Raw genomic sequence first — 14,554 nt, 5'->3', positions numbered from 1 at the left:
AGGAATTTCCCGAGCATTTTGTTTAGGATCCCGTTTCGGGGGTTTCAAAACCGCGAAGAGTATACCATTCCTGGCTCTTCCATGACGCACCAAGTGGGTACCCAAGTTAGCCCTCACATATGATGCTGAGGGTTTTTTTTGGAGGATATAAAGTGGACGTAACTCCTACTGCTTGGGAGGAAACAATTACAGTCCAAACACACTCAACGATAATGCCGGCAATCAAAAAGGTAGGGTTGGCCCATCCGCAGAGGTTTTCATGGAAGCGTGTTAACGACGTCCTTGGAGGCCATTATTATCGGCGGCGGACCGGCTGGGCTCGCGACAGCGCTCCGGCTACACCAGAAAAACAATATCCAATGTACTATTTACGAGCTGCGCCCGGAGCCAACTACTATTGGCGGTGCGATCGGGATCCCCAGCAACGGACTGCGGTTGCTTGATCGCCTAGGGGTCTACCAGTCGCTCGCGGCGCGAGGGTCACTGGACTCGCAACTGATCCTGCATTCCTCCCAAGGAAGCATGCTGGGTGAGGCGGACTGGATGAATCATGCCGCGGAGAAGACAGGATTCGGGTACATGCGCATCAAACGCGGAGATATTGTCGACGTGATGGTCGAAGCGGTGCAAAACGCCGGCATCCCCCTTGCGTTCGGGAAACGTATCGTCCGCATCCGCGAAGCCGAAGATACCATTACCGCCTCGTTCTCCGACGGGACCGAAGACTCCGCCGACATCTTGATCGGCTGCGATGGGATTCACTCGGCGGTGCGCACGCGGTACGTGGACCCCGACGCCCAACCCGAGTACACGGGGATCGCGGGCTCGTTTTCTTTACTGTCCACGAGCTCACTGCCCGAACACCTGCGGCCCAACCCGGGGCTGAATGCCACATTCACGCCCGATGGCCTCTTCGCATTGACGCCCTGCACGCCATCGGGCGACGAGCTCTTCTGGTTCTTCTCGCGCGAGACCCCCATCGAGGAATCCGAGGATACGCGCGATGGGTGGGAAGTCCGTCGCCGGGACGCCGTGGCAAACTTCCAGTCCATTCTCCTCGAGACCCTCAAGGATGTCAAGGGCCACTGGGGAGAAACCCTGCGGACCGTGGTGGAACTCACGGATACAATCCACTTTTTCCCCGTCTACCACCTGCCCCCGGACGGAAGATGGAGTCGAGGCCGCGCCGTTTTGCTGGGAGACGCGGCGCATGCGATGTCGCCGCATGCGGGCCAGGGAGTGTCCATGGCCATGGAGGACGTGTTCGCCCTCTCGCGGCTCCTGGCAGACCGCACGGCCTCTCTGGACGAGATGTCGCGGAGGTTTCAGGCGGTTCGACGCCCGCGGATCAAAGAGATGGTGCAGAAGGCGCAGGCGAATCGCGATCTGAGGAAGCGCACCGGTCCCTGGGGGCTTTGGATGAAGGAGGTGGCCATCAAGAGTGGCTTACTGGCATACAACTGGCTGGGACTTGATGCCAGGGGATTTGGCCAGGGTTACCTGGAATATGATATCGAGACGCAGGACTTTTAGACCTGCAAATGCGCCCTGAATTACATAGATGAATAATGCATAGCATACAAGACATAACTAGTTATTGTGCTCGACAAATCCAGGTATCCGCCATGTACTACTTACATATGGTATTGGGCGCACAATAACTCGGGCCTAAGAGATCAACCTAAGTAGATGAAGTTATAGAACTGAATGGCTGGTATCTAGAGTGAGTTGAATTGCTTCTAATGTCGGAATTGACAGTTGTTATTTTCTAATCTATATTAATTTACAGGTAGTTCCTTCAAGTGTACATCTTTTGGATTTTATTCAGTGATTTTATTATACCAGGTCGTGAATATGAATCCGCCCCCCCCCATCCCTCAATCCATCCGAGAGATTGACGACAGATCCGTTTCATCCTGGCGCCATTCACCCTCTTCTTCTGCGGAGCTCGGATCTCGATCGCTAGTCGTTGGCCGAGATAAAGCAGGATTGAGGACGGTCTGCACGCTGGACTCCATCGGATCTGATTCCGAACAGGCACTCGTAGCGATCAAGACCAACCGGCCGAGGATCGCGTATTCCAGTCTCAGCTTGATGCTGTACGCAACCGGCTTGAACACGACCTGGAGACCGTATTTGCCTGCGTATTCAATCGCGACCACAGCCACATCGAAGACCAAAACCACAATATTAATCGCGAGCAGCTGAGACAGGATCCGTCGGTTCGGGCGCGAGGGGCGGAGACGCAGGAGTTTGAAGGTTTCCCAGATATACAGGCCGGAGATCAAAGATTCCTGCAAGCAGAAGCCGATCAACTGGATATGTTCCATGATGCTATAGCCGTGGGAAAAGGCGGTGTTGCCCGGCGTCAGGGCTCCGTACAGCAAGACCGTGATCGGAATCTGCAGGATGATCGCGTCGAAAACAATCAGATAAATAATCCATCGGAGCACCTTCGGTTTCTGGAGGACGAGATGCAGTCGCGACCACAAGACGACTGAATGGCCCGTCACCGTACAATACCAGCTCAATACGATCAAAGTGACTGGTATGTAGGGCGAGATCCCGGCAACAAAAAAGAACAGAATGAACCCCAGACAGTAGGGTATGATGCTGAGGGAGGTGATGAGCAGGCTCCAGAAGTATGTGCCCTCATACCGTTTAAAGGTCGCCAGGCAGAGGATGACGAGTTCGATCGCATTATACCACGCGATGCCAACAAAAGCCGTGACTATGTATTTCTCTACCTGGTTGACGGTGAACCCAGTAGTTTCACTGGCAGTTTGGGAACCTGCCATGAGGAGGGAAGCATGACAGGAAAGCTGTGAAGAGATACATCCAACCTGTAAGACAAAGAGAGTGATGATCTTCCTGGACCCCTACAGAGAACTAGAAAATACCCCAGGACCCTGGAAGTGTAAATAGGACTGTTTTCCGATCCCCAGGGAGCTGTTCGGGGACTTACCCTTGAATCTGGCCGCGCCATAAGGCCACGCTGCAGCCATGTTCAATTTGAACTTGATTTCCAAACCCGCAAAAAACTGCCTGATTGAAATTGGGAGCTGGTCCTCTTTAAGGCCAAATCTCGGATGACTCTTGTATTCCAGCGCCACGGATCCCAAAACTTTATCAAGCCTGTTCCGTTGGGACAACCTTTACCGGTGCGTATGGTCTCCACAGGGATTTCTTGAGTTGCTTGCTGCTCTGACTGATGTATTTCAAGTAGATGCCTCTGTAGCCCCTGTTGGAGTAGGATATCCTTGCCCTGTGCTCTACTCTGGTCGATATGAATTTGGAGGGAACTATACATGTATTAGGCGACGATATTCCTGTCGAATAACCAAAAGGCAGCACATCTTCTAGATTCTCTGAACTGTAATTAAAGTTCACGTCTGGTTTGGCCGAATCATGGAGGATGAAGAGTTAAAGTCTATACCTGGCCCAGAGAACCGGACATGGGATAGCAGAAGGGGGCTGGGAGCTATGGTCTAGCCTTCAAGCTAGGGGCAATGCAATGATTGTTCTCCATGAGATACATTCATTCTAAATCCCAAACGAGTAGTTCCAATTAGCAGGAGGTTAAAGTCACGGAATCAATGGCACATTGGTCTTGGGAGTCCTGTGTCACAAATCATATCGTATTGAATTAGCATTTTTCTCTTGATGTGTATTCCGAGGGCGATTGGACTGGTGTCTATTCTGTGATGTATGATGTAACTGCTTTGTGTAATTCGCATCTCCGTTGAGCCCTAATCTGGGATCATAACAGGTTATAAATGGCTTATAGAACACGATATGCGTACGATAAGTGAACTGTATGCACTCTCACACCGAGGGAAATAGATCACAATTCCTTCAGTCCGGGCCAGAACAGCGAGTTAAACCAAGCCCTTCCACCGTTTTATGAGTTAACTACGGCAATTAGCATTCATCAACCTGGAGCCAAAAAAGCGAGGCTTCCAATGCGGTAGATTCTCGAAGATATGCGATGGTATCCAATACGAGCCGTGAAGAATTCCAACTGGATGGACCCTGTGGCTGTCATCATTTGGATCGGTTCCACCGTTCCTTGGATACGTGAGTCACGGCGCAAAATTTCTCTCTCTCGTGTGCCTTCATCCCCTTGTCAATTCATTTCGATAGTTATCCTCGAGAATCAGACAAAATGACTAACCAGCCGGATTTTCACCTCATTGGAACCTTCACTCGGTATTCTAGTAGGCACCTAAGTTGACAGTTAACTACTGTCGTCGCTACGACTAGGATTAATACTTACTCGATCTCAAGGCTGGACTGCACGCGTCGAAACCGTTTTGGAATACTTCCGCATCCCGTACACCGCACAAATAATCCGGCTTGAAGATGTACATTGACCCTCGGCAATCCCGATGTTCCCTATTGCGGCTGGGTAGATATTAACGGAGGCAGGTTCGCGATGTGTCTCACTCCGGACTCGTCCCATTACTAGAATGCCGGTCTCTCGGCAATCTTCGAATCAATGACTCTCTCGCCATTTGCGAGTTTCTCGCCGAGACAAACCCCGATCTGGCCCTCTGGCCACGGGACAGGAAACTGAGGGCCTTGGCCCGCAGCGCTGCAGCTGAGATGCACTCTGGATTCAGCGCCATTAGAAACGCCTACGCGACCAACTTTATTGCGCAGTACCACGGAAATATCCCGGTCTCGGAGCAAGCCAGAAAAGAAATCACCCGGATCCTTACTATTTGGGAGAACGCGCGCAAAGCCACTCAAGCTCGTCTGGCGGAGCTTGGTCAGAAGGACGAAGGATTCTTGTTTGGAGGATTTAGCATTGCGGACGCGTTTTTCTGGCCTGTTCTCTGGGTATGTAACCATTTTTGACCACGATCAATAGCTCGAATCCCGGGTTTGATGCAGACTGACCCTGCACAGCGTTTCCGCACCTATAATCTCCCTCTTGACACTGCCACCCCAGAGGCCTTGAAGTGGATGGAGACCATGTGGAATAACCCCTCGATGCGCAAGATAATCCACCGCTATTACCAGCAAGTTGAGCGGCCCGAAACGCGGATTGAAAAGTATGAGGACATGTTCCGTGGTCAGGATGATATTAGCTATACGACTATCCCAGAGGACTGGACATTTCTGCGTCACTAAGAAAGTAGTTACTTCTCTCTCTGTAGGGAATTAGTTAATTTAGATGTGCGAGGCTGACTAACCAGGGATCCCAATGGGTTTCTCCCAAGGTCCTCATACCCTCTCGAGTCAAATAAAACCATTTTCCCCAACCTCACCTTCTTCTCTCCTTCTCACCTCTCTTGAACTCTTTCCTTCCACTCTTCCTTTTGAGTAGTCGGAATTCCACCATTTAGGGCTTCGTATGCTGTCCTTCGCATCTCTTACTTGGCTCATCCCTCATTTCCGGCCGGTTGCCAACGCTGCTCCAGGACATACCTGAATGATTCCTGCATACCTGAATGATTCCTGGTCTTATTATCCTGCTAACTGACTCCTATCCTACTAACCAGGACCCAGACATCGCACTCTCACTCTCACTTCCCATCACTCTAAACCGAACCGGCTGACAAAGCATCGGACCTCCGGAACATCACCTGACTTTCGCCGTGGTTTTTTTCCCGTCCAGAATGAGTCACTCTCCATTTGTGGTTGTCTAAACGAGGTCCGATTACGGTGGAATATCCCCGCTGCTGCCTGACAACACTCCACGGTTTCCGTCTCCATTGAGGCATTTTTTTTTCGCTCTGTCAAACAATGATGTTCCCTCTGGGCTAGTGTGTCAGCGTGCCGTACAAACAGGAGATAATCGCCACCTGTTGACTCGTGATTGACGGGTTTACTAGGATATTCGGGGAAATGATGTCGGGCTGGGGTTTCCGGACGGTTCTAGATTGAGAGATCGCCAGGCAGTGGTTATTGGTCTCGCTACGCACTTTTTTTTTTGTGCGTCTTGTATCCCCCGGTGATGGATATTGAAAGAACTCCCCGATGGTGGTCTTCTTCCGGGCAATATATCTCAATTATCATTATCGATCGTCTCAATGATAGACAATTGAATCCTGGTTTAAAGAAATTCTCTCTTCGTCTACTGTTAATCCGACCAAAATGGTTTTGCACATTACTCGTGAGCATCGCTTGATGCTAGTGATCAGTATTTCTGCTTCTTTCTTCCTAGCAGAGATCTCAGGTACTGTAGTCGCTATGGGTCTGTCAAGGACAAATTCTGACGAAACTTAGTGGGTTTCTACACTCATTCTCTTGCTCTGGTTGCAGATGCTTTCCATTATGTTAGTCTCATTCATGAATATGCCCGAGACTCCCAGCTGGAAAAACGAAGAATTAATATCCGCCATCTAGCTCAACGATCTCATCGGGTTTCTCGTGGCATTCACGGCCTTGAAGGTTAGGGCAGCGTCTACCTCCGCAGTGTCCATGTCTAGTTAACATCAATCTAGATTTCACAAAGAAGCAAGCACCCCAAAGAGCTGTCATTTGGATGGCAAAGAGCCCCGCTACTGGGAGCCTTCTTCAATGGTGTTTTCCTGCTGTCCCTTGGAATCAGCATCTTCCTGCAATCAATCGATCGTTTTATATCGCTGCAAAGTATAGCACCCCAGTACAGAAACCGACACACCCGTCGCTGACATTAGGTAGAACTCGAAAACCCCAAGTTGGTCTTGATTATTGGATGCGTCGGGCTAGGTCTCAATATTGTCAGCGGGGTGTTTCTCCATGGTCAGTTTGGCCTCAGACGAACCCCTCCCCCCAGGCACGACACGATCTAATATAGGGACAGAACATGATCACGGCCATGGCACGGAAGCCGCCGATCACGGCGAAGAGATTTCTGCGCGCTCGGAATCTCTCTCATTGGTAAAGCATCGATTGTTTCCCCTCAATTGCATTGAAGTGAGCTTCGCACACAAACTAATATTTGCCCCCTTCAGGCCGCGTGCTCCCACACCGAACACCGACACAACGTGAAACCGCAGTCCAACAAAACCGGCCACGATCTCGGAATGATGGGCGTTCTCGTTCATGTGATTGGAGACGCAATCAACAACATTGGCGTCATAATCGCTGCCGTGGTTATCTGGAAAGCGGACTACGAGGGGAGATACTATGCGGATCCAGCCGTGAGCATGGGAATCTCGTTCGTGATTCTGCTATCCTCTCTGCCTCTGGGTTTGTGTTCCCCCCCGTGGATTTCCACACCCTCTAGTTACCCGGGCGGGCCTGGCTAACTTGAACGGACGTACGTGGCAATAGTCCGCAAAACCGGGGCTATTCTGCTCCAAAGCGTCCCTCTCGGCCTCGACCCCGAGGATGTCAAACATGACCTTGAAGCCGTAAGTTGGTTCGTCCTTGACCCACCCGACGGCCCCCCAAAAAAGGGGAAGAAAACAACCTCATGAAAAGCTCCACTAGATTCCCGGCGTTGAATCCGTCCACGAACTGCATATCTGGCGCCTGAATCAACAAAAAGCCCTGGCCTCCGCTCACCTCGTGGTATCCGACGACCTGGTCGGCGATTTCATGCAGACGGCAAAAATCATCAACGAATGCTTCCATGCTTACGGGATCCACTCGACAACTCTGCAGCCCGAGTACGCGGACTCCGCGCCGAGCAGCGGCGTTACCAGCATCGATGTCGTGGATGTCAATGCCACAATCCCGACCAACATGCACCAGGTCAAGCACCGCCATGTTGCCCTGTCAGAGACAGAAACTCCCCGAAAGACGGTCTCGAGGTGTCTGGTGAACTGCAGGAGTAGCTGCGAGTGGTACGCATGCTGCAGCAGTTCGGGGTAAGATGCTCTGTGATACGTAAGTGCAGTTGTGCCAGTATAACTATATACCACTGAAACTTGTTTCTTTATAATCACGGGACTATAACTAGTTATTATATGGTTCATATCATTCAAGTAATTACCTCCTTTTTCCAAGAACTGGATCTAGATACAGATGCACATACATACATACATACATACAGAGAACCCTCTGAATCCCATAAAATCAAGCCAACTCCTTCCCATAATACCACAGACCGTCTTGGCTGCCGACCAGGCCTTCCGCGATACTCTTGAGGGATCGGCCGTGCCCTCTGGATACTAATCTGTCAAGCTGATAATATTGAACTAAGATAATATAGCCGCTCCTTCGGGAATTTGTCATTATTTCTATTCAATGTGACATGACTTAGTATTCTCCTTTCTATCATGTTGAAATACAGATATCGGCAAAAATTAAGATGCATGAATTTCAGGACAGGCCTTGAAAATCTAGAGGCCAGAGTATGTGCGAACGAACGCTGGGAATTCCCCGAGCGCGGGAAATTAACATCTGGGCAGAGCACAGGAAAGGCACAAATGAGACAAATCAGCTCCTTGTCCCATGCAGCAGCTAAGAGTCCTGGGGTTTCGCTGATTCATGGCATATGGTTGAGCGGTAGCGCTGATATGAAAGAAATACCTCCCTCTCTCTTACCCAATGATCCGAGGGCTCAGACATGACTGGGTGGTTCACGCGGGTTGAGGTTCGTCATGCGTAGACGGAATTTTTCCTGGTCTGCTGGTCAAGAGCCGTTGCCTGTTCTCCTCCACTGGTGCGACGACCATTCCATGTATTGGGAGAAAGTGATTCTAGAGCTCGAGGCCCCTTCAACCATCTCACGTCCTCCAAGTCAATGACCATCAAACGACCACCTAACTCGTCCCATAGCATATTACGCCACTCACTGTCGCCGTGGATAACGCCGTGTGACCGAAGCACGGCCAGAGCTTTCTGGCGCTTCCGGTGGAAGAGAGCGGAGTTCTCCTTATTGATGACATGTTGAAGGCGCGTCCCAGACCAGCTCAGAATCATCATCTGCGCCATTAATTCGCCATGGTACCAATATGTAATTCGTGGGGTGAAGGTCCCAAGGCAGACAGGGATCTGTTGTCCCTGAAGGCTCCGGAGACGGCGATAATTGTCCACTTCTGCCTGAAGAAGATGCTGTTTCTGTGCCGTGGTAGCCTTAATGATCACAGTATATCCGTGTGATAGAAGGGTCGCTTTTATAAGGTAGCCTGTTCGACCACGAATATGCAGCGGTTCAAACCCACGGGTTCGATCTCGGACAAGTTGAAGGTGGAGCTGGCGCGTGAACTCACGCGGGCCCATTGAGTGTCTCTGGCCACCATGGTGCCTCCAGTTGGGGCATTCTTTATCCAGAGTGTCTCGGTTGACCATGCCGCGAATGCAGGCAATGCTGCAGTAGGGCCGTGTAGACTGCCTGTCCTTTTGAGAAGTCTGTTTTTTGTCCTGGCCCGCTCGTGTCCTCTCTTTTCCCTTGGTCGATTGACGGTTGTTGCTTTGACTGCGACTCGACCGGCTGCGCGCCGCTGCCTCAGTAGATGGTGAATGCGATTCTTCATCGTTGTCACTGCCCTCAGTAGATGAGTGCTGCGGAGTGGATATGCCTGGTTGACAACGAGCACGGGATCGTGTGTGGTGTGCTTTCGGCTCTTGTTTCCAGTGCGAGGGTCGGTAATTAGAGGCCGGCGGGTCTTTGCGAATAGTTTCAGGAATAAGACGCAAGATATCTAGATATTCAACCTCCCAAGTTGATAGCTTCTCATTTGCTGTATCGTACCACTCCTGAGATGGGGCTTCGACGGCTAGCGCTTGGAGGGCGAACGCGAGCACTTGACCGATGGCAGTCCGGTGAAGATGCCATTCATTGTCCGCCTGCACGTCTTGATTCGGGATACACAAGTAGTACTGAACGACTGTAGGATCATTCTTCGGGATATGAAGAAAAACAAAAGCCTCTCCTGTGCAGATATAGCCATATTGAACTCCACTGTCGATCATGTATGAGAATATCTGGGTAACCACGGCTGCAATGAGGTGGGTAGCATAAAACTCAAACGTGTCGCCTTCCTGATCAATGACATCGCGAGCCAGATTCATTGGATGTAAACCGGCCACCAATTCAGGGATTGTTACCTTGTGCAGCGCTTTGAACTCGACTGCAAACACCGGCTTTTGTCGCTCGTTGGCCATGACATGCACACAGAATTGGTCGGCACGGCGATTGCGTCTTCGGGCGGTGCCAGCCCTCGTCTCTCTCTGCGCGGTTCCCCCTCCTCTTCCTCTACCTTTCCCACGTCTAGTGACCGCTAGTCGTTGGGGGGCGCGCGCGTTCTGGATATTCATCTGTTCCAAACTGTTTTCCAACGAAGCCTCCTCTGGGGTCTCGTGGTCATAGAAGGAGACGCGTCCCTGAATGCCAAATTCACGTCGAAGTGGTTCATCGTCTCGTAATGCATTAATAATTTGTTCAACAAAGTTATCTACCGTGTCTCGCTCGAAATTTCGAAGGGACGCTTCTGAATAAATTCGCTTATTCTGGATATTTGTCAAGACATAATCGATTTGGGTATTAGAAGGAAAGAGCGGACGCGAGGTAAAGTTAGCTGTGCGTTCGAACTTCTGCCAGACTTGCTCTTGGAGTTGGGGGAAGTCAGGCCAGGGGATAACCTGCTTGGGGTAAAGTCGGTTGACAGGGTCGGTCGCGTAGCCCTGGGTCAAGAGGGTCGCATCCGTCTCAACTTGGATTGCTAGAGATAGAGAATTGTGGCAGCGATCAAGGAGGCTGAATAGTGTATTGGGCTGCACTCGCCGTTCTGCCTCTTCTCGCGCTTTCTCCTCCTCTTCTCGCGCTTTCTTCTCCTGTTCTCGTGCTTGTCTCTGTTCCTCCTCACGACGCTCTGCCTCTTCTCGCGCTTTCTTCTCCTGTTCTCGTGCTTGTCTCTGTTCCTCCTCACGACGCTCTGCTGCTTCTCGGAGCGTTTTTTGTTCCTCAAGCTGACGCCGTAGCTCCGCGATTGCTTCCTCCATTCTGTTATCAAAGATAAGTCTTTAGCAGAGAATCCAGTATCGAATAGAACCCAACTTGCGGAGTCGTAAGAGTAGTAGGACGCTGTGTGGTTCGGAGGTGCGACCCGCCATCTCCACCCGGGACGGAAGAACTATAATCCACGCGCTCTATCAGATGGAGCTATGCCTAGATAGGAAACCGGCTCTCTTCTGGAAAAGAGCCACCGACTAAAATTTGGACTAACGAGTAACTAGTCATTAGATTAAAATAAGTATAGACTGTTCTGGCCGTTTTCCATAGGTTTGGGATTGTACTCCGTACCCGTGGGAAGATGAATGAATACCTGTTCCGTTAGTTTGCATGTGATGTGATATGGGGAACATCCCATGTCCTTTTTGGGCCGAACCAGACGTTGAGCACTTGTGTGTAGCTTTTTTCTGGACATTTCTCGGTCTTGCTCATATGTTATTATTGGCTGGAATTCAAGCTACTGCTCCGGGGGATCATGTCACCATCTTTGACGTCACGTCATGCAGGGCCCTCTCTGGACACCAATGCCAGCCGTGGTTGCTTCACACCCCATCTTGGGGCAGCATCGATTCAATATTGAACCCGCCGGAATGGAGTAATCATGGACCAATGGTGCTGTCAGAGATGTTGAGGGGTATCGAAAGTCTCCCCGATAAGCAACTGGGCTTCGGAAGACGGGTTCAGTAATGACACACTTTTGCAAATCGACGAAGGCTTTTCGCTGGGGTTGAAATATTGCACGGTCCTGGCCTCAAAGTCGAAGCGCACAACTTTCGGTACAACATGCTTTTGATGCGGTAACATGTCTGCTTCGGGGTCATTTGAAGTTGCTGAGACTGTGTAGGTCTTGCCGTGGGGTTTATCTTCAGGCATCGAAGGAGGATCAGGCAGTAAATGGGTCTCCATGGTATAAGCAAAATTGATAATCGTCACTTCCGACACTCAATATGATGTATATCTGAGTTGGAAGAAATTTCTCTAGACGTCGATTTCTTACTCAGTCTTTCTGGCCAGGCATCGTGTGAACCCGAACCGAGATGGAGCCTTGTTTTGGATGAACGCTGGAAATGAACGCAATCTGGACCTTTTCAACGGATGCTCGGGGTGTGGATAACAGGAGTATTTGCCAAAGCTTTATAGATACTTTTGGGAAAGTTGAAGTACTAACATCACCGTCAGCTGGTGTTACTGTGTTCAGATCCCAGAAGAGTGAACCCTATCCTCCTCCATCTCGAAACCTAATGGGATGGAGGAGGAGTCAAACCAGTATCTATTCTCTTCTTCAATCTAGTTGGACATGGGGGGCTTATTTTTCTTCTCTCTCTTTTTTCTTTTTTTTTTTTTTTGATGCTTTACGGCAAGAATCTTATATCTGAATGATCCCGGAAGAGCTACAACACATATCAAATTCTGATATCAACATCAAGGAAAACATCCTCCCTACCTTTGGATATAGCGTATGTGTAAGCGGGAATCTAGACATTGAAGCTACCTCCTGGGAAACAACACAGCCACTGACGAATTTTAGTAGATATCTATCTATCTGGTTCTTGACTCGGCCGGAGAGAGAGTTTTCAGGAGTAAGTTTCGGTATGAGACGCCTCTCTGAGAGCTTGCAGACAAAGTTGATTCGTTACCCTTCATTCATGACATTTATTTCGCCGCCTGGAGCCAGGTAGTATGTCATCTGCACAAAACTCCATAACGGCTTATTCTACATATGTGGCAAACGCATTCATCTTGTCCTTGGAATGAAATAGGAATTCATAATTATATCAGGATGACTCATATACTTCTTTGCTGTTCATAATTATTGTATTTCTTGAACGTTGGTTGCTCAGATCCCGATCCAGAATGGACCCCGAATACACTGATACCTGGTCCATCTGTCCCTTACTTTGCGGATCGAAGCTGTCTATCCTGATGGAATATGTGTGGAAGGGTATAAACAGCTTCAACGCTGTCCTCCTTTTCCACATCCCCGGGGTTTACATCTTCTTGCTTGAACCCTTGGGGATGATGAGGGATTGCTAACTCCTGCTATGAAGTCCAGGGAACGAAGCAATTCCTCTCTGGCTCGGTCCCTGGAAGCGAAAAGTTACTCTTATCTTGTTCACCAAGGAACGGTACGAAACCTCTCATTGGCTTCTCGTCTAAATTCCACCGTCGAATGACATTTCATCGATTAGGGTTTGCCTTCCCAACCCATGGAGCTCCCCCAGCTTCGAATGCTCCAGGTCTACAAAGGCGAACCCCGAAATCAACTTCGCCTAAGCTGGGGAAACGTTGGATGACATCTATACGAACATGGGTAGCCATGTCATTGGCAGGCAAAAAAACGTGTGCCTAATTGGATTTGAGCTTCATTGAAGACCCCGTAGAACTCAAAAATCCTGTCTCTTCCTCCAACCGAGACAAGCCCGAGTCGCCTCGTGCGGACGGCAATACTGGAGCGAATCTTACAAATAGAACAGATCCCTGGCATTTGGCACATCCCTAGCCAGTCAATAAAATTTTTCCTTTTCGATCTCCCTTTGCCTGTCTAGTTGTAATAGCCACGATCTGAGCTGAAAATGTCCCAAGCTCAAGTCGCATACATCTCGCCACCACCTCGGAGCCAGGACAAAATGATGCCTTCGCAAGATTACCCCGTTGCCTTTCCTATGTTTCAACCGGGACAAACCTCCTTCCCCGAATCTTTGGCTCCTTCATTTGCTGAATTGGGAAGCTTTTGGTCCCCTACTCCTCATGGCATGCTACCTAATCCGCCATTCGACGGGACACAGACATCCGACCTCATGGGGATGAACAACGATCCACTCTGGACCTGTGAAGGCTTCCTTCCAAATGTATGCTTGTCGAGTGCTAGCTCCTAGTGAGAGGTGAAGCAAGATATCTAACCGTCCATAGGCTGTTCCCAATAGTCTGCCACTGTTGCCGAAGGAGGAACCCATCCCTTTCAACCTTGGGATGCCAACCGCTTCTTATATCGAATCTTCGCCTTCGATCGAACCAATCGAAATGAAACCGTTGACAGAGGACACCACCCCTCAGTTCCAACCGCAATGTCTTGATCCTGCTGCTGCCCCCGAAGCTACTACCGATATCAGTCTCCGCAGCCGACGGAACTCAGCGCCGGAGCTCAACGCGCAAGATCTAGCCCAGGTGCAGCAGCGACAGCTCAAACATGCCAGTCGAAGGGCATCCCACAACATCGTCGAGAAACGATACCGAATCAACCTCAACTCCAAGTTCCGGAAACTGGAGGAAGTCGTCCTCAAGGGAACCGAGCCGTATTCCTCTTCGACGACGAAAAACTCTACCCTCTCCACGCGACGACAGCAGTCCCCCAAGGCGTCGATCATCGACAGTGCCCTGAACTACATCGAGAGCCTTCAGAGCGAGGTGAACGTCTTGAAGTCCAAGGTTGAGTTCTTCGAGAACCCTTGTTTCGCTCACAATGAAGGAGGTGGAAATTGCCGATCTGGTGCAGAAAAGTAAAATCAATCTTTTCGTTTTCGGCAACTCTTTTTTTTTTTTTTTTTTTTTTTTTTGTTTGTATAACATAAATGATGATGATATGACCATGACCTTGATGGCTTGATGCGGCGTCACAATTGTTACATGGTCATTCTTACGCTGACTTGTGTGGCTATTGTT

The 14,554-nt window shown here is 49.9% G+C and overlaps 7 protein-coding genes across 7 annotated transcripts; 5 read left to right on the top strand and 2 right to left on the bottom strand.

Moving 5' to 3' along the window:
- Positions 1 to 152: 152 nt before the first annotated feature.
- On the top strand, positions 153 to 1,748 carry P175DRAFT_0500123 (FAD-dependent oxidoreductase). The gene is made up of 2 exons (XM_040896884.1): positions 153 to 230; positions 289 to 1,748. Exons 1-2 carry the CDS (start codon positions 213 to 215, stop codon positions 1,531 to 1,533), a joined length of 1,263 nt encoding a protein of 420 aa, XP_040754947.1. The 5' UTR covers positions 153 to 212; the 3' UTR covers positions 1,534 to 1,748.
- A 69-nt stretch (positions 1,749 to 1,817) lies between these two features.
- Positions 1,818 to 3,005, bottom strand: P175DRAFT_0522541 (uncharacterized protein; the record flags this gene model as incomplete). The annotated part of the gene is made up of 2 exons (XM_040899265.1): positions 1,818 to 2,843; positions 2,901 to 3,005. 2 exons carry the CDS (start codon positions 3,003 to 3,005, stop codon positions 1,878 to 1,880), a joined length of 1,071 nt encoding a protein of 356 aa, XP_040754946.1. The 3' UTR covers positions 1,818 to 1,877.
- Positions 3,006 to 4,162: 1,157 nt separating this feature from the next.
- On the top strand, positions 4,163 to 5,137 carry P175DRAFT_0455502 (glutathione S-transferase; the record flags this gene model as incomplete). The annotated part of the gene is made up of 4 exons (XM_040894603.1): positions 4,163 to 4,217; positions 4,288 to 4,364; positions 4,429 to 4,842; positions 4,912 to 5,137. 4 exons carry the CDS (start codon positions 4,166 to 4,168, stop codon positions 5,134 to 5,136), a joined length of 768 nt encoding a protein of 255 aa, XP_040754945.1.
- Positions 5,138 to 5,916: 779 nt separating this feature from the next.
- P175DRAFT_0177250 (cation diffusion facilitator family transporter) lies at positions 5,917 to 8,013 on the top strand. Its single transcript, XM_040892510.1, has 9 exons — positions 5,917 to 6,184; positions 6,235 to 6,284; positions 6,355 to 6,399; positions 6,453 to 6,600; positions 6,652 to 6,732; positions 6,794 to 6,870; positions 6,945 to 7,182; positions 7,267 to 7,346; positions 7,426 to 8,013. The coding sequence occupies exons 1-9, from the start codon at positions 6,103 to 6,105 to the stop codon at positions 7,807 to 7,809; spliced, it is 1,185 nt and encodes a 394-aa protein (XP_040754944.1). The 5' UTR covers positions 5,917 to 6,102; the 3' UTR covers positions 7,810 to 8,013.
- Positions 8,014 to 8,538: 525 nt separating this feature from the next.
- P175DRAFT_0476036 (uncharacterized protein) lies at positions 8,539 to 10,934 on the bottom strand (the record flags this gene model as incomplete). Its single annotated transcript, XM_040895262.1, has 2 exons — positions 10,812 to 10,934; positions 8,539 to 10,706 (listed from the first exon to the last, which is right to left on the bottom strand). Exons 1-2 carry the CDS (start codon positions 10,882 to 10,884, stop codon positions 8,539 to 8,541), a joined length of 2,241 nt encoding a protein of 746 aa, XP_040754943.1. The 5' UTR covers positions 10,885 to 10,934.
- A 1,814-nt stretch (positions 10,935 to 12,748) lies between these two features.
- Positions 12,749 to 13,394, top strand: P175DRAFT_0530677 (uncharacterized protein; the record flags this gene model as incomplete). Its single annotated transcript, XM_040899805.1, has 3 exons — positions 12,749 to 12,880; positions 12,948 to 13,179; positions 13,276 to 13,394. The coding sequence occupies 3 exons, from the start codon at positions 12,749 to 12,751 to the stop codon at positions 13,392 to 13,394; spliced, it is 483 nt and encodes a 160-aa protein (XP_040754942.1).
- Positions 13,395 to 13,467: 73 nt separating this feature from the next.
- Positions 13,468 to 14,395, top strand: P175DRAFT_0491899 (uncharacterized protein; the record flags this gene model as incomplete). Its single annotated transcript, XM_040895860.1, has 2 exons — positions 13,468 to 13,743; positions 13,805 to 14,395. 2 exons carry the CDS (start codon positions 13,468 to 13,470, stop codon positions 14,393 to 14,395), a joined length of 867 nt encoding a protein of 288 aa, XP_040754941.1.
- Between the last annotated feature and the right edge of the window lie 159 nt (positions 14,396 to 14,554).

Source organism: Aspergillus ochraceoroseus, assembly GCF_002846915.1.
Source record: "Aspergillus ochraceoroseus IBT 24754 chromosome Unknown P175scaffold_2, whole genome shotgun sequence".
Classification (NCBI taxonomy): Eukaryota; Fungi; Ascomycota; class Eurotiomycetes; order Eurotiales; family Aspergillaceae; genus Aspergillus; species Aspergillus ochraceoroseus.
The sequence above is the reverse complement of the archived record's forward strand: the minus strand, read 5'-3'. Positions and strand labels throughout refer to the sequence as shown.